Source organism: Schistocerca piceifrons, chromosome X, assembly GCF_021461385.2.
Source record: "Schistocerca piceifrons isolate TAMUIC-IGC-003096 chromosome X, iqSchPice1.1, whole genome shotgun sequence".
Lineage (NCBI taxonomy): Eukaryota > Metazoa > Arthropoda > Insecta > Orthoptera > Acrididae > Schistocerca > Schistocerca piceifrons.
This window is the reverse complement of record NC_060149.1, coordinates 79,064,046-79,086,209: the sequence shown is the minus strand read 5'-3', so window position 1 is coordinate 79,086,209 and position 22,164 is coordinate 79,064,046. Positions and strand designations below refer to the sequence as shown.

The window sequence follows — 22,164 nt, the reverse complement described above, 5'->3', positions numbered from 1 at the left end:
CCAGATTCAGATTGAAGTAGTAGTTCTATTACTAAAAAAACTCAGCTTGTTACTTCAGTTAATGTTCATGTATGTGTCCTCACCAAAACAGTCTGTTACTGTTGCTTTCACAACTATTTTGTTCAATTTGTATTTGAATTTTATTGTTAGGTCTCTTTGTGTAGAACAATTTTTTGCTGAAGTAGGTAATGCTCTTCGTTTTTATGCTAGTGTGCCCTTGTAAAAGGTGATTGTTCCTAATGGAAATATATTAATAATGTTTTACTTCCTGTGCAGTCTTGTCTCATTCTGTTTTTCCTGTAATTTTTTGTTCATATTACTTCAAATACTTAATTATGATGCCAAATTCTGGTATGTTTATTTCTTGGTTAAGATAAACCATGTTCATTGTAAGTGGGATTTTTCCTTTTAACTCGGAGTAGAGCCTCCACTATGTTCCTATACATTGACACTATTTGTTACTTTTGTCATAGAAGCGATCAAAACTAGGTACAAACTAAGTGCAGTTCAACCTCGGAATCATACAAAAATTGGCAATTTTATAATTAACAGTATTAGTACGAGGTACTGGAATGATGCACTGCTAATGTTAATATAGGCCACAAAAATCTGTTACATGGGCAAACACTTTTTTTCCTGTAACAAATGATGAAAATGACTGAAAAATAAATATTGCTTAAAGTGTCAAACAGAAATGAGATATAGACACTGTATAGAAGACATGTCATGGTTCCAACTAAATGGATAAAAGAATTCCAAACAGAAAACTTACTTATGTATTTAAATCATTTTTGAAATATAGAAATGAGTCCCATTTTCATGGAGAAGAAATAATATCAGTAGAGAATGTGATTATCCTGATTGGCAATACAGCACATACACTTGTGTGTGATGCTGTTAAAAATGCTGCTTAGGGGCTGTATAGTAAATGTATGCTTTCAGTATGGCATGGTATGGAGAGGAGGACTTGAAGCAGCAACATGTTCTCAACAACATATCCAGTGGCCTGTACAGAATCGTGCTCAGGAGTTTGAGCTTGTAACTCCCTACACGGAGTTATGCATTGTACACAAGTCATATACTGTGTCATTTATTATTTTTTCTTATGTTATGAAATGATCATTTATTAAATTGTCTTAAGAACGTACAGAAACATTGAGGTGTAATCCTCATACAAAGTGTAATGTGGAAAATCATGAAAGTTGCAACCTCTCTGTGTGTTTGGTGGATGGCAGTGGGTTTTCAGTTGCTATTACTAGTCTAATGCTGAAATTATATTTATTTCCATGTTTTATTGTTCTGTTACTTTGTTTCAATAAGTTATTTTATTTTGTGAAGTATTCAGTGATACATTATCATTCATCCAAAAATTCTGCTGAAAAAAATAAACTGAAATTTGTAAAATCAGTTGTGGACAAAATGAGAGTTGAATTAGTGCATATTAATAGCCCTAGTGAACTATTGACTTGTCGTTATATCCAAAGCCACCCATAAGAAAGTCTGTAGGTGTAGAATTGCTGACTCTAAACATAGGTGATGAGTTTATTATGAGAAAGTATTGGGAGAGTCAAAGAAAATACACATGTACTCTGCTGGCTTTGTCTATAGATCCAGTTGGTAATTTTAGTTAGAAAGGAAAACAGGCTCTTGGGTTACCCTTGGACTGAAACGCAACTACTACTCTGTTGAGGGAAAGGTACATAAACAAATCCTGTGTCATAACCACGGGCACCTACATGGCACCCCTTATTTATGCCAAACTTTTTATGAACCATCTAAAGGAAAGCCTCCCAAACCCATTTTCTGCTTCAAGCTCATCAATGATACATTCATGATCTGGTCTCAGGGTCAAACACTCTGTCCTCATTCCTCCACAACCTCGTAACACTATCTCTCCCATCCATTTCAACTGGTCCTCCTCGAGCCAACGTGCCACATTCCTGAACATCGACCACCACCTCTCTGATGGCTCCATCAACACCTCTGTCCATATTAAATGTGATAACCACAACAGTACCTGCATTTTGTCAGCTGTCATCCCTTCCACACCAAAAAATTGCTCCCATAGAGACTGGCCACCCATAGACAGTGGATGTGCAGTGATGAGGACTTCCTTGCGCAGTATGCTGAAAGTCTCACGAAGGTCTTCACATATAGGCACTACCTCACAAGCCTAGTCCTCAAACACATTTCTCATGCCATATCCTCACATACTCCTTATCCTTGCACCACCAACCTGAATCAGCTACTGAGGAGCATCCCTTCTTCACCCAACATCACCGTGGACCGGAAGAACTGCATCATATCCTTCACCAGGGCCTTGATTATCTGTCGTGATGCCCAGAAATGAGGGACATCCTACCAAAGATCCTGCTCAAAGTGGTATTCCATTGCCCACCTGGCCTACACAACATCCTAATCCATCCATACGCTAGTCCCACTCCTGACCCCATGTCACAGGGCTAATATCCCTGTGGAAGACCCAGAAGCAAAACCTGTCCGATCTACCCACCCAGCACATCCTACTCCAGCCCTGTTACACACTTATCCTATCCCATCAGAGTCAGGTCCACTGTGTAAGCAGCCATGTCATAGACCAGCTCTGCTGTAAACACTGTACAGGTTTTTGTGTTGATATGACAACCAATCAGCTGTCCACCAGAATGAATGGCCACCTCAAGACTGACCAAGAACAAAGTTGACTAACCAGTGGCATAACATGCAGCTGAGCACAACATGCTTTGGTTTCGATGGCTGCTTCACTATATGGATCCTTCCTGCCATCACCAGCTTCTCTGAACTATGGAGTTGGAAGTTGTCTTTGCAATACATCTTTCACTCCAGTAATCCTCCTAGCCATGATCTTCATGAACTCACTGTCCCCACACCAGCCACCCAACAGTTTCCCCTTCCTCTGTCCTGTCACCCCCTCCCAGTCCATGTTACTTACATCATGGGCTGCACCCCACCGGTTCTGGCACCCAAGCATCACATATCAAGTACATGCACCTGTCAGCTCTCCATTGTGCAGTCCTAATGCAAAAGGATGGTGGTGGTGGTGGTGGTGGTGTGAGCAAGTTTTCTTTCTCCCATATGTGTGTGTGTGTGTGTGTGTGTGTGTGTGTGTGTGTGTGTCGACGACTCCATGCTTGTGCTGTTTAGTGAGTGGTCTCCTTTACTCCTACATTATTTACATTTTACCAAAACTTTCCACTATATTTTCACAAAATATCATGATAAACATATCGGAGCTCATTTCATATCATGCAGATAGTTTGTAGTACTCTGCTCCTGCTCCGGCCATCTTGCAGTCTTATGTATAGGCCGAGTGACCAGTTCTCAGTTTACAGCAGCATATCACTTACTCTCCCACTTTATGGAACTCATGGCACATTCACAGTGCATCATCAATATTTATGTCAAAATGCTATTCACTTAACTCAGAAATTAAAGAAACAAGATTGAGCACAGTGCTCCTCCATTTGGAAAAATGTATATTGGAACATAGTATAGAACAGAGAGGAAAACTTGCTCACATGTTGGCGGACTGAATCTAGATACTTACTACCTGTACCCAGTTACGCACAGTACGTTTTGTATGTTGTAATACTTAAAAGGATTATTTGATAAGTATACATGTTAATAATTATTTATCTTGTCACGTAGAAGGTGGTTTATTCAGCACTTGCTCATACAAGAGTGCGGAGTGAACTACCTCCAGCTAGAACACATACATTATATATTCAACTACAGTACATTCCAGTACAATGATTCTTGACATCTGTGGATACTTCTAGACTGTAGCCAAACCAAATATAGAAATTAATTCTTCTGCGACACTGCTCCCTCCTTAAGAGAACAGCGTCTCAGTGTTACGTCGTCCTAGTCTGTAAACGAGTCATCGGTCCTGCATACTCCGACTCCCGATGACTGATGCTCGCCCTGACGGTGATATTCTTAGCAATTCTTTTGCCGCTGCACTCTTAGTCACTTTTCCACTTGTTGCCTGTCGCTCGAGCTTCGAATTTACCCTGGGTTGCAGGATCTATGTAGGGTTTCATTCAAAGGACGTGGACTGTATATATGATCTTTCCTCTTGTGTCGGGGTCAAAATCTTCAACTTCATAAGTAACGTCAAACAACTGTCTTACAACCTTATAAGGTCCAAAGTAGTGCCTGAGGAACTTCTCAGAGAGACCAACCTTCTGAACAGGAGTGAAGATCCAGACGAGGTCACCAGGCTGGTAGACAACAGGGCGGTGGCTTGCGTCATACCTTCGGCGATTGTTTTCTTGAGCCTGTAGCATGCGGAGTCGAGCTAACTGCCGAGCTTGCTCAGCTCTGATTAATAGCTGGCCGATGTAGTCATCATCCACGTCATCAGGATGTAACGTAAACACAGTGTCCATCGTCGTAGTCGCCTCACGCCTATGCAACAGGAAAAATGGCATAAATCCTGTGGTGTCTTGTTTGGTGGTGTTGTAGGCAAACGACACAAAAGCGCCTCATCCCAGTTGCTCTGTTCAACATTGATGAACATTGATAGCATGTCGGCCTACGTCTTATTAAGGCGTTCAGTAAGCCTGTTAGTTTGCGGATGGTAGGCAGTCGTCATGTGATGAATGATGTTACACCGACGGTTTATCTCTGTCACAAGATTCAATTGAAAAATTTTCCCTTGATCCGTAATTAACAATCTTATGGCACCGTGGTCTAATACAATGTCTTCCATGATGAATTTGGCTACCTCGGATGCTTCGGCTGTTTTCACGGCTTTTGTAATGGAATAGCGTGTCAGATAATCAGTGCAAACAATAATCCATCTATTGCCACTAGCAGACGTTGGAAATCTTCCGAGGAGGTCAATCCCAACATGCTGGAAAGGCGTTTCGGCTGGTGGAATTGGTATGAGTCGGCCAGGTGGTTTCTGGGGAACTGCCGTTCTCCTCTGGCACTCTTGACAGTGCAACACATAGTGACACACTCCTAAATAAACCTGGCCAGAAAAATCGCTTGCGCATTCTATTGTATGTTTTAATAAGTCCTAAATGTCTGGCTTCAGGTGTGTCATGGAATTTCTGGATAACATCTAAGCTCATGTGTTTAAGAATAACTGGTAGCCACCTCTTTCCAAACGGATTGGAGTTTTTCTTGCAAAGTAATCCATTAATTACCTTAAATTCTCGTTTCACATCCTCTGACCGATTTAAGGCAAGCATAATTTGAGATATCTTGGCGTCCTTCTGCTCAGCAGAGAGATCCTGGAGTGCAGCGAGACAGTCACTATCTTCATCAAAGTGTTGATGGTCTTGCACAGGGTTTGCTGAGAGACAGTCAGCATCTTGGTGTTTTCTTCCACTTTTGTACACTATGGTAATGTAATACTCTTGAAGACGTAGTGCCCACCTGGCAAGTCATAATGTTGGATCCTTAAGACCTGTCAGCCAACAAAGTGAATGATGGTCTGTAACAACTGTGAATGGCCTTCCATAGAGATATTGTCGAAATTTGCACATGGCCCAGATCACAGCAAGCTATTCTATTTCTGTATTTGAGTAGTTTCTCTTGGTTTTTGTAAGTGTCCTAGAAGCATAGGCTATAACCTTCTCTTTTCCATCCGAAATTTGCACCAGAACAGCACCGAGCCCATACCCATTGGCATCTGTGTGTAGGTCAGTCTGCCTTGTTGGAGACACTTAAGAACGGCCCTCAGTGTTTTTATATGTTCATCATATGTTTCTGAGAACACTATAATGTCATCTAAATAACAAAGACACATCGTCCACTTCAGATGACATAGAAGATTATCCATCATCCGTTCAAAAGTTGCTGGTGCATTACACAAACCAAACGTCATTACCTTAAACTCATACAAGCCCTCAGGGATGATGAATGCAGTTTTCTCACGATCAGCCTAATCTACTTCGAATTGCCAGTATCCCAAGTACATGTCCATGGTTGAGAAAAACTTTGCCCCATTCAGACAATCTAGTGTATCATCAATTCGTGGAAGGGGGTAAACGTCCTTTTTAGTTATCTTATTAAGCTTCCTGTAATCAACACAAAAGTGCCAACTGCCATCTGTCTTCCTGACGAGGACCACTCGTGATGACAGTGGGCTCTGCGAAGGCTGAATGATGTCGTTCTTCATCATTTTCTCTACCTCGTTGCGTATTATTTGTAGTTCTGTTGTTGACACCCTGTATGCTCTCTGGCTTATTGGTTGATGGTGCTCTTCCGGTGCATCACCGACGATTTGTCTAATTTGCCCTTCACCTGTGGATTGAAGCATTCAGAGAACGCTTGAAGAATGTCAAGTAGCTTCTTCTGTTGTTCCTTAGTGAGATCTGGTGATAGTCGAGCTAGAAGATCTTGTCTTGTAGTGGTAGCGCTAATTTCGCCCACAGACTTGGCATGGGAGGTTTCTAGGATGCTCAACTGTTCTTCAATTAACAGCTCAGCGTTTGCTACGCACATGCGTCTTGGAAGGATCTGCATTTCTCGGCGACAGTTAACTATCCGCAATTTGCCGAATCTGTTCTTAAATGAGACAACAGAGGCTGGGATGCCCAAGTTATTCTTCAGTGGTATGCTTCTCTTACATTCCACTAAAAGATCCATGACACACACACACACACACACACACACACACACACACACACACACACACTTAGAAATAAAGAGCATTGGAGTAGCTTTGACATTGGAGTAACTTTGATACAGATCACTGCCCAATGTATACAAATGCTCTACTAGAACTGTTTGTGACTTTCTCTCTTTATTAATAGGTACTACTGTTTTGTCATCAATTGATATAATAGTTTTAGTTCTTTCTTTTTGATTTTTGACTATCTTCTGTATGTTTGTAAGTGAAATTGAGAGTTAATAACAAAAACTACAGCTTTCCTGCTCACCTGGTATTCAATATCATTTCAATCTGAGTGCCCAGCACTCGACATTTTTAGATCTATGCTCTTTGCAACAGAAAGTGCCTGCAGTGCAAGTGAACCTTAGCAAAAGATTTTAACAAGAATCCAAGAAAATTCTGGTCCTGTATAAAATCTCTAAGCTGGTCAAAGGCTTCTATCTAGTCACTCTTTGACCAGTGTGATGTGGCAGTAGAAGACAGAAACAGGAAACCAGACATTTTAAATCTTGCATTTTGGAAATCATTCACACAGGAGACTCCTACAGACTTGTTGCCATTTGACTGTCATCTAGGCTTCCGTATGGAGGACATAGTAATAGACATACCTGATATAGAGAAGCAAGTGAAAGATTTGCCAGGTCTGGATGGAATCAGAGTTTGGTTTTACAAAGAGTACTATTTAGCATCATCCCCTTACTTGGCATACATTTGTTTCAAACCTCTCACCCAGCACAGAGTCCTAAGTGACTGGAGGAAAGTGCAGGTGACTCCTGTCTATAAGAAGAGTAAAAGAATATAGCCACAAAATTACTGACTAGTATCTGTAACATCAATTCGCTGCAGAATTCTTGAATGTATTCTCAATCTGAGTATGATAAATTTTCTTAAGGTGGAAAGGCCTCTGTCCACAAATCAGCATAGATTTAGAAAGCATCACTCATTAAAAAATCAGCTTGTCATTTTCTTGCACAATAACTTGCAGACCATAGATGAAGGGCAACAGGCAGTTTCCATATTCCTAGATTTCCAGAAAGCATTTGATACTGTTTGATTGTTAATGAAGACCCAAGTGTATCGTTTAGGTTCATAGGTATGTGCATGGCTTGAACAGTTCTTAAATAACCCAGTATGTTGTCCTCAACACCAAGTGTCCATCAGATGCAAGGGAATCATCAGGATTGCCCCAGGCAAGTGTGATAGTTGCTCTTATTCTCTATATACAAGGGATATCGGGAATGTGAGGTTACAAGGCCTGTAGATCTACCTGGGAATTGAGTTTTTCACGGTTTGTACCACTGTTATGTATGGTGCGCACAATGAAATATGAGAGGGGCAACAGTCATCAGTAGCATCTTGACCCATGTTTTGATGACAATAAAAAGTGAGCACTCTCATTCCATCTCCCACTAAGTGCAAAGTATGCGCTGTGATATGCTATCTGAATGCCAAGGCTATGACCGCTGCCAGGATTCTTAAGGAGTTGGTGGGACACATCTACAATGCAGGTGTTAAAAAACTAATTGCCTGGTTGACAAAATGCATTGAAGGAAATGGTGATTATGTGCAACAGTGCTGTAATATTTATGCTACTGTTTCATTGAAATATATGCATTTCTGTTTGTGTAAAAAATCTTGTGACCTTATTTTCCTCATATCATTCATACATAAATGATCTGACAGACAGAGTGAGCAATAATTTGTGGCTGTTCGCTCGTGATGTACGGGGAGGTGTCATCATTGAGTGAGTGTAGGAGAATACAAGATGACTTGAACAAAATTTCTAGTTGGTGTGATGAATGGCTGCTTGCTCAAACCGTAGAAAAATGTAAGTTAATGCAGATGTGTAGGAAAAACTGTCCCATAATGTTCAAATACAGCATTAGTAGCATACTGCTTGGCACAGTCATATTGAATAAATATTTAGGCATAACATTGTGAAGTGATATGAAATGGAACAGGCACTAGAAGGGAAAGTGAATGAGTAATATCAATTTACTGAGAGAATTTAAGGAAAGTCTTTTTCATTTTGCAAGGACACCACATGTAAAACACTCATGTGGCCAATTACTGTGTATTGCTCAAGTGTTTGGGATCCCAACCAGATCAGATTAAAGGAAGACATTGAAGCAGTTCAGAGGTGGGCTGCTAAATTTGTTACCAGTAGGTTTGATCGACATATGAGTATTACGGAGATACTTCATGAACTCAAATGCAAATCCCTGTAGGGAAGACAGCATTCTTTTTGTGAAACTTTTTTGAGAAAATTTAGAGAACTGGCATTTGAAGTTGACTGCAGAACAATTTTACTGCCACCAATGAACATTTTGAATAAGGACCCCAAAAATAAGATATAAATGAGGATTTGTTCGAAGGTATATAGACACTCATTTTTTCCTAACTCTATTTATAAGGGGAACTGGAAAGGAAATTAACAGTAATAATACAAGGTACCTTCTACCCTGCAACATACCACGGCTTGCAGAGTGCAGAATATATACGTAGATGTAGGCGTAGAAGTATGCCTGCATATGTGACATGCTGATGTGCTGTTGTAGTGCAACTGATAAAGTACAAACTTCAGCATCTTGTTCTATATGTAATGCAACTTTGATACATATCGACACTGTCATTCCTAACACAGCTGCAATGCTAACCAACATGGGTTAGGTTGATACCTGTTATGGAATTACACCCATCTCCAACAAGACGAATGAGAACAGGCCAAATGCCCATTATCATGGGAATCCCTTGGATGTGGACTGGAGTCAGTGCAGTGACATAGGTCTCCTGCAGGCTGCTGATGCCTCCTTCTTTCTGGCCTTAAAAAAGTCACATGTTACTTTACTGTGAAAGAAAATGCAGTTACACATTGTCAGACAGATGGTACCCTATTGGCATGTGAGCAAGTCAGAACAGGGTAGAATAATTAGTCTGGAAAATGAGTTGTTTTTAAACTATAGCATATTGTCTTGTGTTGTACATGCGGCTACAACAGTGATGAGTCTGTGAAACCAGCATGGAAAGACTGTCATCATGTCTGCACTGTCTTTACAGAGTGTGAATCCATGTCCACTGCATTCACTTCTGGAGCACTATTACATGTGAGGGGAGCTGCCCATGCTGAAGGCCTACTATAATCTGCCAAGGATTGAACTAGGGGCAAGTACATCACCAGATCGAATTCTCTTGTTTGGAAACTGTAAAAACATCAGATGACAATCAGACTGTGGACAGAGCCTCTGTAGAGTGCTCAACTGTAGTGTTTTCAGTAGAGTCCCACTTCGGTTTGTCCTGCAGTAATAATTATATATGTGTTAGATGCTACCTGTGAGATACAATGTGGCAGCCTACGTTGTCAAGTGCCAAATATGAGAGTTTGAAGCACCGTCAGATACTATATGCAAATTACAGTGACCATTATATCATAAGGTTTTTAGTGCCTGAGCTGTTGCCCCTCACTCAGACAATATCGTGTTTCAGCAGGAACATGCCCATCCAAAACTGATGGGAAATTCTGAGCCATCTTGAAAGAATGATTAATTAAAAAGCTGGACCTCACATGCAATATAAACCACAATACAGTCTGTCTGTTATAAATACAGTACATAAAAATGAGTGGTTGTAATCAATAGTAAATTTGGAGTAGTCCTGGTTTGTTGAATTATTTGAGGTATCAGTTTTAAAAACTGAAGCATGCAAATTAGTCTATGTGGTTAATGCATGTATTCAAAATTGAATGTAGTTTTGAAGTAATCTGTTTTGTTTCAGCTAACAATGTGTTTTTCTTTTGAGAATGAAAAAATTAATTATGTTCTGTTTTCTGTAACCAGATTTCAAACTTGATGACAAAGCAAAACATGACATACAGTCAGCAGCAGAGACATATGAAAAGTTCTACAAATCTTTAAATTTTAATATTCTTGAATTTCCTGGATTTGGGAAGAAGATTTGTAAAGCTCATCGTGTAAGCCCAGATTCAATAATGCAACTTGGATTCCAGGTAAGATTTATTATAAGCATGATTTTGGGAGTATTATTGATTTGGTACAGTGTACTAAGTGAACTAGCTATAACTAAAGAAGTGAAAATGCAGTAATTCACACATATAATCAGTAGTGTGATTTAATTTTCCTCAAAATGTCTGGAAAAATCAGTGTTTTGCTTTAATAATTAAAAAAATTAATGATTGAGTTGTGATTGAATAGTGATGCAGTCTAGTTGATAGTCATGTTCAGATATAACTCCATTACGTGAAAACTGTATCTTGTTGTGTGACAGGATGTTTAACATCCAGTCTACATTATTTTCCTTTCTTATAACAAATGTGTAAATAACCCACCCAGATAGCCATACATGTTAGCGCCCCTACTGTTATGGGGACATGTGTTACCCCCGGATCGAAACTGTCTGGCTGATGAAAGACCAGGGTTGGTGTGCCGGCCAGCCTGGAAGTGGTTTTTAGGCAGTGTGCCTCATCCCACTAGGTGAATGCAGTGGTACCCAAGACTCACCTCAGTTACATGATTTGCAAACATTTAGAAAACTGTCACTCATTTCCAAGTACACATACTCCATTAAGGGGGGAAGTGAAGGGTGTAATTGGGTGGCAAAAGGAAATATATCTGGCCACCCCTTAAATTAACCATGGCAAATCCGTTCTTAATCATGCACCAGCGTGGGACAAAGGCACAAGAAAAAGAAGAAGATGAAGAAATATGTAAATAATGCTGGACAGAAACACAGGAACAGCTACAGTATTAGCTTCTGGTGAAAACGGTGTGAGCATTTCAATAAAATCCTTTCATTACAGAAACACAAATCCTATGACTTTCGTGCCTTTATGTGAAAACTGCATTGCACTATTATAAATGCCTTTAGAGTTATTGATTGATTGTATTTTCTCTTAGTTTTGCATCACCACCTATTTGATATTTGTAAGAGTCAGTTTTTATGGTGAAGCAGTAAGGATTAAATCAATTCATTCAGCATCTTAAAATTAGGATTTCTCTGGGAATATTCGCCGCTGGCCATTACATAGCCACAACAGGAAGGACAGAAAAAAATGCTTATCGTAAATATACAGTCTAGTTAGAAGTACACAACAGTTAAATTAGTTGGTGATTTGGGGGTGTACAGGGTGCGAAATTTATTGCACAGAGTTACGCATGTGGCAGCAATAATGGTTCCTATGCACTTCATGCCAGAAACATTGCTTTCACGTGGTAGAAAGATTATGGCCAGTATTTTGTTGGATGCAAAAGTGATTCAAATTATTTAGTACTTTGCAAAGGGTGTAACAGTAACTGGTGAGTACTGCGCATATCTTCAGGACAATTTTACTGCTAATATAAATGAGGAGGGGGAATAAGAAACCCTGCTTCAAGATGACAAAGCTCCTGTGTACATATGCCTTTGTGATAGGAAAACTGGGGAATTTGAAATGCTGGTTGAGGAAAGATGTACACTGCTCACCAGGATTGGCAGCTTGCTAACTGTCTCTTGTTCCTAAATGTAAAGGAATTTGGGGCAATAACACAAATTGTGTCCAACAAAGAGGTTATGACAGTCATAAAATAGCATTTTTGGGCTTTTCGGGATCTCACTTCAGAGACTGGATAAGTATTGGACAAAGTTTGTTGGCCTAAAAAGGAGTACTGCTAAATAATAAGACCACTTGTGACAAATGGCACAGTTTTCAGACTTGAAATTCTTCCTCCTCCTCCTCTTCAGATAGTATCATCATGAGTGATTGACTCACAGTGAGAGAAAAATACATGAAGTACAAAAGTTGTGAAACTCAATCTCATCATAATGTGAAGCATGTGCTTTCCCTTTTTAAGTGAATACTTGGGAACTTTAGCAAGTGTGTATTACTCTTCCAAGTGAACCATATACTCAGTAGCAGCAGTACAGCCCTGCTCTGATTAAAATAGAGCATGTTATTACCTGGACAGTGGATGCTTCCTTTTAACAAAATTAAATTTTCTGATGCTGAAAAGAAGAAAGTAGTGACAAAAAAAGCTGACAAAATGTTAAGGCCAAGCAAGTTGGCGGTGTTGCTATTACGGCAGGAAGGACACAGTGCTGGGATGAGTGGAATTGAATTATTTACTCCAACAGCATCATAACATAGTATGTAAGGTCACAAGTTAGAACACTGAGTGGTGTGGGTTCAATTTTATGACAAAATTATTTCTTCTCTCTCTCTCTCTCTCTCTCTCTCTCTCTCTCTCTCTCTCTCTCTCTCTCTCTCTCTCTCTCTCTCCCCCCCCCCCCCCCCCCCCTCCATGCGGGTCCGGGGATTAGAATAGGCCCGAGGTATTCCTGCCTGTCGTAAGAGGCGATTAACAGGTGACGGGGTAATGCGTAATTCCCCGCCCTGGGTAGACAAGTAAGGCATGCACGTACCCCCTGGTAAAGGCCAGGCCCAGGGAGGGGTGATTGCCTGAGCTGGTACTTTCCGACCATGCCGATTGGTCCCTCCGTCTGTTTCTCGGGAGGTGTGACCTGAGGTGTAAACATTCACCTAAGGCGGAAGTGCCCTCTGAGAGGGTCCCCACAAGGAAGGAGCGCGCCATCGGAGACGCTGGCAATCATGGGGGATTCCTCCGCGATGGATTTCTCTTCTTCTTCTCTCTCGACTTCTGCCCATAAACGGAAACTTGACCAGCCACTGGTGACAAAAGTACTACCACCTGCCCCACAGTTCCTCGTAGTTTCTCAATCTGAGGACGGCAAGGATTTTTCCTCTGTCAACCCTTTCGTTATCCAGAAGGGCGTAGACGCCATAGCCGGATCTGTCAAGTCGTGTACCAGGTTGCGTAATGGTACCTTGTTACTAGAAACTGAGAGCGCCTTTCAGGCACAAAAGCTGCTTCGGGCCACACTCCTGTACACGTTCCCTGTCCGGGTGGAGGCTCACCGCACTTTGAATTCGTCTCGTGGTGTGGTATATACTCGATCACTCGACGGATTGACTGACGAGGAGATTCAGTCTTTCCTCGCTGAGCAGGGCGTGATGGCTGTCCATAGGGTCATGAAAAAGGTCAACAATGACCTTGTACCGACCCGGACACTTTTCTTGACCTTGATAGTGTTCAGCTGCCGTCGCGTATCAAAGCGGGCTACGAGGTTATTTCTGTTCACCCCTATGTCCCGACACTTACGCGCTGCTACCAGTGTCAGCGTTTTAATCACACTCGCCAGTCTTGTTCCAATGTGGCTAAATGTGTCAATTGTGGCAGGGATGCCCATGAGGGTGACTGTCCACCTCCGTCTCCTCGTTGTGTGAACTGTCAGGGTGACCATGCAGCGTCCTCCCGCAACTGTCCCATCTACAAGGAAGAACGCTGTATCCAAGAAATTCGGGTCAAAGAGAAAGTGTCCACCTCGGCTGCTCGCAAGCTATTTGCTAGTAGGAAGCCCACGCTGCTCCCAGCGGGAAAATACAGTACTGTCCTCGCCTCTCCTTGGACTACCAGGGAGGTGGCGACGCAGACATGCGATCTGACCTTCAGCACCATGGTTGTCCGTTCGGCCAGTGCTAAGATTGCGCGGTCGACATCTCCTCTTCCTCCCATCGCCCCTCAGACACAAGCACCTTCATCAGCTTCTGCCAAGACGAAGACCCGGAAGTCAGGTGCACGGGCCTTCAAGAAGGAACTGTCCCGTGCGGACTTCCTACATACCTCGAACTACCAGCCGTCGACCAGTACTTCCACTAAACGACCTTCCAAGAAGGCTCATAGGAAGCATAGTTCTCCTTCTCCGCCACGGCACATTTCTTCTCCTGCGCCACGCAGCGGTTGCCGCCCCAGGCCGTCATCCGTTTTGCCTGGTCGCACCGCTGGTAGCTGAACACCTGGCCATCCACCGGCGGAGGAAGCTCCTCCTCCCGGCCATCTTAACGAGATGGCCGATGAACCTATAGAACCAATGGACGATGACTGTCGACCTACTGATAGCGGCGGCAGTGCTCGCTCGAAGCCAGGCCCTCAGCGGCCTTCGAGGTGACCTGTTCTTTCATCTTCCATTTCTTCTCACGATGGCACTTATTCACTGGAATATTCACAGCATTCGCTCCAACCGAGAGGACTTGAAGTTGCTGCTCCGCTTGCACCGTCCGCTCGTCGCAGCCCTCCAGGAAACGAAGCTACGCCCATGCGATCAATTGCCTTGGCACACTACACCTCTGTGCGTTTTGACCTACCCCCTGTGGTAGGTATTCCGGCTCATGGAGGGGTTATGTTGTTGGTCCGGGATGATATTTACTACGACCTCATCACATTGCACACCGGCCTGCAGGCAGTTGCCGTCCGAATTACTCTCCCTACTTTTACATTTTCCATTTGTACCGTTTACACTCCATCGTCGTCTGCCGTTACCAGGGCAGACAAGATGCAAATTATTGCTCAGCTACCTGCACCATTTTTGTTAACTGGAGACTTCAATGCCCACCATCCCCTTTGGGGATCTCCAGCGTCCTGCCCGAGGGGCTCCCTGTTAGCAGACCTTTTCAACCAGCTCAATCTTGTCTGCCTCAATAGTGGCACCCCTACTTTTCTTTCGGACACATCTCACACCCATTCCCATTTAGACCTCTCTATATGTACTACCCAACTTGTACGCCGGTTTGAGTGGTATGCCCATTCTGATACATATTCGAGCGACCACTTCCCGTGTGTCATCCATCTCCTGCATCATACCCCCTCTCCGTGCTCGACTAGTTGGAACATCTCCAAAGCAGACTGGGGGCTCTTCTCTTCCAGGGCGACCTTTCAGGATCAAACCTTCACAAGCTGCGATAGTCAGGTCGCACATCTCATGGAAGTCATTCTCACTGCTGCTGAATATTCCATCCCTCACACTACTTCTTCTCCATGTCGCGTACCGGTCCCCTGGTGGACCGCGGCATGTAGAGACGCTTAACGTGCTTTACGCACCTTTAAACGCCACCCTACAGTGGCGAATTGTATCACTTATAAACGATTACGTGCGCAGTGCCGTCGTATTATTAAAGAAAGCAAGAAAGCCAGCTGGGCTGCTTTTGCTTTCACAAGCACCTTCAACAGTTTTACTCCTTCTTCTGTTGTCTGGGGTAGCCTGCGCAGGCTATCTGGCACTAAGGTCCACTCACCAGTTTCTGGCTTGACGGTCGCGTATGACGTCCTTGTGGCCCCTGAGGATGTCTCCAATGCCTTCGGCCGCTTTTTCGCAGAGGTTTCGAGCTCCGCTCATTACCACCCTGCCTTCCTCCCCCGAAAACAGGCAGAGGAGGCTAGGCCACCTAATTTCTGCTCCTCGAATCGTGAAAGTTATAATGCCCCTTTCACCATGCGGGAACTCGAGAATGCACTTGCCCGGTCACGGTCCTCCGCTCCAGGGCCTGATTCTATTCATATTCAGATGCTGAAGAACCTTTCTCCTGCGGGTAAAGGTTTCCTTCTTCGTACTTATAATCGCAGCTGGAGTGAGGAACATGTTCCCGCATGCTGGCGCGAGTCTATTGTTGTACCGATTCCTAAGCCGGGGAGGACAAGCACTTGCCTTCCAGTTATCGACCCATCTCGCTTACCAGCTGTGTCTGTAAGGTGATGGAGCGAATGGTTAACTCTCATTTGGTTTGGCTGCTTGAATCTCGACGCCTACTTACCAATGTACAATGTGGATTTCGTAGGCGCCGCTCTGCTGTTGACCATCTGGTTAACTTGTCGACCTTCATTATGAATAACTTCTTGCAGAAGCGCCCGACCGCGGCTGTGTTCTTTGATTTGGAGAAGGCTTACGACACCTGTTGGAGGGCGGGCATTCTCCGCACCATGCATACATGGGGCCTTCGCGGTCGCCTCCCTCTTTTTATTCGTTCCTTTTTAAAGGATCGACAGTTCAGGGTATGTGTGGGTTTTGTCCTGTCAGACACCTTTCGCCAGGAGAATGGGGTGCCACAGGGCTCAGTTTTGGGCGTCGCTCTCTTCACCATAGCGATCAATCCAATAATGGATTGCCTCCCAACTGATGTATCAGGCTCCCTTTTCGTGGACGATTTTACCATCTATTGCAGCGCGCAGCGTACATGTTTCCTGGAGCGCTGTCTTCAGCGTTCTCTTGACCATCTTTACTCCTGGAGTGTCACCAATGGCTTCCGTTTTTCTGTCAAGAAGACGGTCTGTATTAACTTCTGGCGCTACAAAGTGTTTCTCACACCGTCCTTACGACTCGGTCTCGTTGCTCTCCCATTCATGGAGACAACAAAATTTTTAGGTCTTACGTTTGACAGGAAACTTAGCTGGTCTCCACATGTGTCTTATTTGGTTGCCTGTTGTACCCGTTCTCTAAATGTCCTCCGTGTTCTCAGTGGTATGTCGTGGGGAGCGGATCGAACCGTTCTACTTCGCCTATATCGGTCGATCGTCCGCTCAAAGCTGGATTATGGGAGCTTCGTATACTCTTCTGGGCGGCCGTCCATTTTACGCCGCCTCAACTCCATACAACATTGGGGTTTACGTCTTGTGATCGGAGTGTTTTATACTAGTCCCGTCGAGAGTCTTCATGCTGAAGCCGGTGAATTGCCACTGACCTACCGGCGCGATATACTGCTTTGTCGGTATGCCTGTCGGCTTCTGTCAATGCCTGACCACCCGTCTTATCATTCCTTTTTTGATGACTCTCTCGATTGTCAATACGGGTTGTATGTCTCTGCCCTGTTACCCCCTGGAGTTTGCTTTCGTCGCCTCCTTCACCACCTTGATTTTTCACTCCCTGCAAACTTTAGAGTGGGCGAGAGCCGCACGCCACCTTGGCTCCAGGCTCAGGTTCGCGTTCACCTTGACCTCAGCTCGCTCCCAAAGGAGGTTACCCCCGGTTCGGTATACCACTCCCGTTTTGTCGAACTTCGTTCGAAGTTCATTAATATGACCTTCATTTATACAGATGGCTCTAAGACCAATGACGGGGTTGGGTGTTCTTTTATTGTCGGGGCACAAAGTTCCAAATACTGGCTCCATGGCCATTGTTCAGTCTTCACAGCTGAGCTCTTTGCCCTCTACCAGGCTGTTCTTTATATCTGCCGCCACCGACATTCTGCTTATGTCATCTGCTCCGATTCCCTGAGCGCCATCCAGAGCCTCAGTGATCCGTATCCGGTTCACCCTTTCGTGCACCGGATCCAACGCTCTCTTCAGCAGCTGGTGGACGACGGTTCTCCGGTTAGCTGTATGTGGGTTCCTGGCCATGTTGGTATCCCTGGAAACGAAGCTGCAGATGCCGCGGCCAAGGCTGCGGTCCTCCAGCCTCGGACAGCTTCTTGTTGTGTCCCTTCATCAGATTGTAGCAGGGTCATTTGTCGGCGCATTTTATCGCTGTGGCATGCCGATTGGGCTGCACTTATGGACAACAAGCTTCGGGCCTTGAAACCTCTTCCCACGGCTTGGACATCCTCCTAACGCCCTTCTCGGCGGGAGGAGGTAGTTTTGGCCTGGTTACGGATTGGACACTGCCGGTTCAGCCATCGCCATCTGCTGACGGCTGCGCCGGCGCCGTTCTGCCCATGTGGGCAATTGCTGACGGTCCGCCACATTTTAACGTCCTGTCCGGATTTTACTACACTGCGTCTTGATCTTGGCCTGCCATGTACTCTTGATGCCATTTTAGCGGATGACTCAGGAGCAGCTGCTCGCATTCTTCGTTTTATCAACTTGACAAACCTGTCTAAGGCCATTTGATTATGCTGTTTTTTTAATCCTATGCCTGTCAATCTTTTATCGTGTTTTCCCTTTTAGTTGCTGTTTTAAACTTGTGCCTCGCGGTGCATTCCTAACGTAGTCTGGGCGCTAATGACCATTGAAGTTGTGTGCCCTAAAACCACAAAAAAAATCCTCTCTCTCTCTCTCTCTCTCTCTCTCTCTCTCTCTCTCTCTCCCTCTCCCTCTCCCTCTCTCTCCCCTCTCCTTCCCCCCCCCCCCCCTCAGCTTATAACCATCTTCATTGTACTGGTTACAAGATAGATGTGCATACAAATTTATTTATAATGTTAGAATTATTCATTTTTAGAGAGATAGTTGGCATAGGAACATTGGTAACATAAATTGTTGTCATACTAAGGACATTGTACAAAAGACACTTTGCAACAGTGTCAGGTAATTTTCAGTAAAGTTAAGTATAATCATATGTAAACAACATTCTGCAATACTGATTTTCAGCATGTTGATTTTGCAGCCATAAACCAGTGACTAACATAGGTTCAGCGGACTTCTTCTGTACTTTGTCATATAAACCAATGCATTTTGACACTCGAACAAGAAAAAAAAGAAGAAGAAAAAACTCATATCACTCGCATTGAACTTGCAGCGTAAAGAGTGCCAACATGACAGTATACATGTTGGACAGTGTCACCATCCTTAATGGATGCACTATTGTCATGTATTGTAACCAAATTAATCTCTCTTAATTACTGAGGATGATAAGTGCTGAACGAAGGCCTACTAGTGTGATTGGTTTTACCGTGAGATGGTTGACAACTTAAGCTACATCACCATTCAGTCCATTTTTTGGTACTCCTCCCAGTCCCCATCCTCTGCCTCGGAGAAAAATTGTTCTCTCTATGAAATGTATTTTTAAAATGTGTAAGGTTGAGAGAGAGAGAGAGAGAGAGAGAGAGAGAGAAAGAGAGAGAGAGAGAGAGAGAGAGAGGGGGGGGGGGGCAAACCTCATTCAGTTTTTATGCAAATGTATTGATTCATACATATTATTCTGTGAATAAATGCTTAACATGTCGAGTCCCAAGTCCGAGCGCAGCTCGTGTTGCAGGCATGCTGTGAGCGTCCCATGCCTGAGCTCTGCTAGTCTTCCTCCGTTTGCTTTGTTTTCGTTGCGCTTGCATCTAATATTCGGGCTTCGCGTGCTGTGATCTGCCCACTGCATAGTGCTGCTGTCGTGTGGATTTTTCTGAAACTATTTCGGCATTGTCAAGGACAATCCCCAGTTGTTCAAAACCACTGTACTGTCGCGTGGTGCCGTAGTTTTCGTGTAATTCTTGTTGTGCTTGCAGTGCATTTTGCAATAAATATGTCAAAGTTTTTGACTAATACTGAGATTGAGAAACTTTTGAACGAGACATTTGAAAATGCCGGTTCCGAAGGGGACGTTTGTGAAAGTGAATACAGTGATTTTGCTTTTTAAGCAGACTCTTGTACAAAAGCAACATTATTTTTTCTTTCCATTGTTATACATTGCTCTGTGTAATAAGTCTGCTATTTAGGTTACGTGTCCATTGTGTTTTCAGTCGAAATTTCACCTCCGTCAGTATATAATTTACTGCCTAATACTGAAGGCAGTACTTCAAATGTAGTGCCATCTACAGAGTCACCATGTAAGAGAAGGCGTTGTAGTGTTCCAAAATCTTCAGATGTGGAATTAGGGTGGACTACATTAGAGGTGCAGCCTTCATTGCCTGAATTCAAAGAGAAAAGTGGGTGTGTGGCAGAAGTGGATGACAGCAGCAGTCCTTTCAATATTTTTTTTCAATTTTTATCCCTGAATCAATGGTAAAACACATCAAGCCAGAAACTCTCAGGTTTGCAAAATCTATTGCAGATAAAATGAGATCATCAGGCAAAATGAAACCCAATAGCATGTGGATTTCATGGACTGGGGTACAGCTTCATGAAATGTATTTGTTCTTTGCTGTCACAATCCACATGTGCCTGTTGAAGAAAAATAGACTGCATGATTACTGATCTACAAACAGCTTTGTTTCCATGCCTTTTACAGGTTCAGTTCTACCTATAAATAGATTTTTTGCTATTTTCTCTTGCCTAAATGTAAATGACAATGCCTCATACATTCCAAGAAATGAACCTGGCCATGATCCCATGCACAAAATCAGACCATTCCTGAATCATTTACTCGCACAGTTTCCAGCATTGTTTTCACCTGAGGAAAACCTCACTATAGATGAAGGTGTCTGTGGATTCAGGGGAAGAGTTATTTTTTGTGTCCATATAAAAAACAAACCTGACAAGTATGGTATCAAGCTGTTTACCTTGTGTGATGCAAAGACAGGATATGTTTTACGCACTGAAGTTTACACAGGTAAAGGGCAGGAAGACAATTCAGTCACTGCTCTTTTTCAGAGACTTCTGTCTGGCTACCTCAAAAAGGGACATACTGTTTATATGGACAGATATTACACTTCACCTGCTGTTTTTGATTTCCTGTGGGGAATAAGACAAAGGCTGTGGGGATGTGCATGCCTAATCATAGAGGACTTCCTTAGTGAGGTGTAGTCAGCAAAAAACTGAAAAAAAGTGACTGTGTATTTATGAGGAAGGAACATTTGTTGTGCCTGAAGTGGAAGGACACAAGAGATGTTCTATGTTTATCAAGTCTTTACAAGATGACCAAAACAGAAGTAGAAGTACATAGCAAAACGGGGCTGACAAAGAAAATGAAACCTGATGCCATTCTAGACTACAACCTCAACAAGACAGGTGTAGACAGAAATGACCAACTTATATCTTACTACCCTTCCAAGAGAAGGCAAATGAAATGATGGAAGAAACTGTTTTTCCATCTTTTTATAATGGCAGCAGTGAATACTTTCATCTTGTACTGTAAAACAAGAAACGATCAGAACAAAGGATGCCATTTGGCAAATTTTCTTCTGCAATTACGTGAAGAATTTTCAAAGAAAGGTTCTGTACATCAACATACTGCTACTCCTCAAAATGTGTGTAGCAGCAGACTTCTAGGAAGGCATTTTGTAGACAGGATCATCCCACAAGAGTGTGCAAAGTTTGTGCAGAAAAAACAAAACTGTCCAATGCAAAGTCTTCAAGAAAAGAAACAGTATGGTGGTGCCCTGACTGTAAAATTCCACTGTGCATTCAGTGTGTTTCAAATTCTACCATACAAGGGCAAATTATTGTTAAATGTACAGATGAGAATCTGCGCAGAATTTTTTTGCACTAAATATGTACTGAAATGTAAATAAAATTGGTGTTCTAAATTTGTATTTAAATGAGCTTTATTTTGCAAATGGATCAAATAGAAACCTTTCCCTCTAAAAAATGTTTCCATATCTTTAAATAAGGTTATAAGAATGAAATGGTAGTTAAAGAGGTGAAGTATATGCTGTAACAGCCTCTTCTCCCTGTTACTCAACAGTAAACATGATGGTACTGCTAAACTGACCATTCTTCAGTTTTCTGCATAAGAGGTGGTTGTTGTTTTAGTTGTGATGGTGGTCATGTCCTTCAGATCAAAGAGTGGTTTGACGTAGCTCTCCATGTTAGTCAACCCTGGATGCGTCTCTTCATCCCTGCACAATTACTGCAATTCACATCCACTTGAATGTGCTCAGTATAGTCAAACTATTTCTTGATCAACAAAATAAAAATTCATTTGTCAGCTGATTTTTTATCTTTGTTGAAATATTCTGCAGCAGTTGAACTACAGCTATGAACAAAATCACTATTTCTTGATGTCTCAGAATTTGTCCAATCTGGCTATTTCTTCTT

General features: G+C 42.9%; 1 protein-coding gene across 4 annotated transcripts in view; it reads left to right on the top strand.

Moving 5' to 3' along the window:
* LOC124721965 (carnitine O-palmitoyltransferase 2, mitochondrial) overlaps positions 1 to 22,164 on the top strand; it is a 150,614-nt gene that overhangs the window by 86,503 nt on the left and 41,947 nt on the right. For all 4 annotated transcript variants that reach the window (XM_047247129.1, XM_047247130.1, XM_047247131.1 and 1 more), the window contains exon 9: positions 10,480 to 10,649. In XM_047247129.1, coding sequence (XP_047103085.1) covers positions 10,480 to 10,649 — 170 coding nt within the window. The remainder of the gene's footprint in view (positions 1 to 10,479; positions 10,650 to 22,164) is intronic.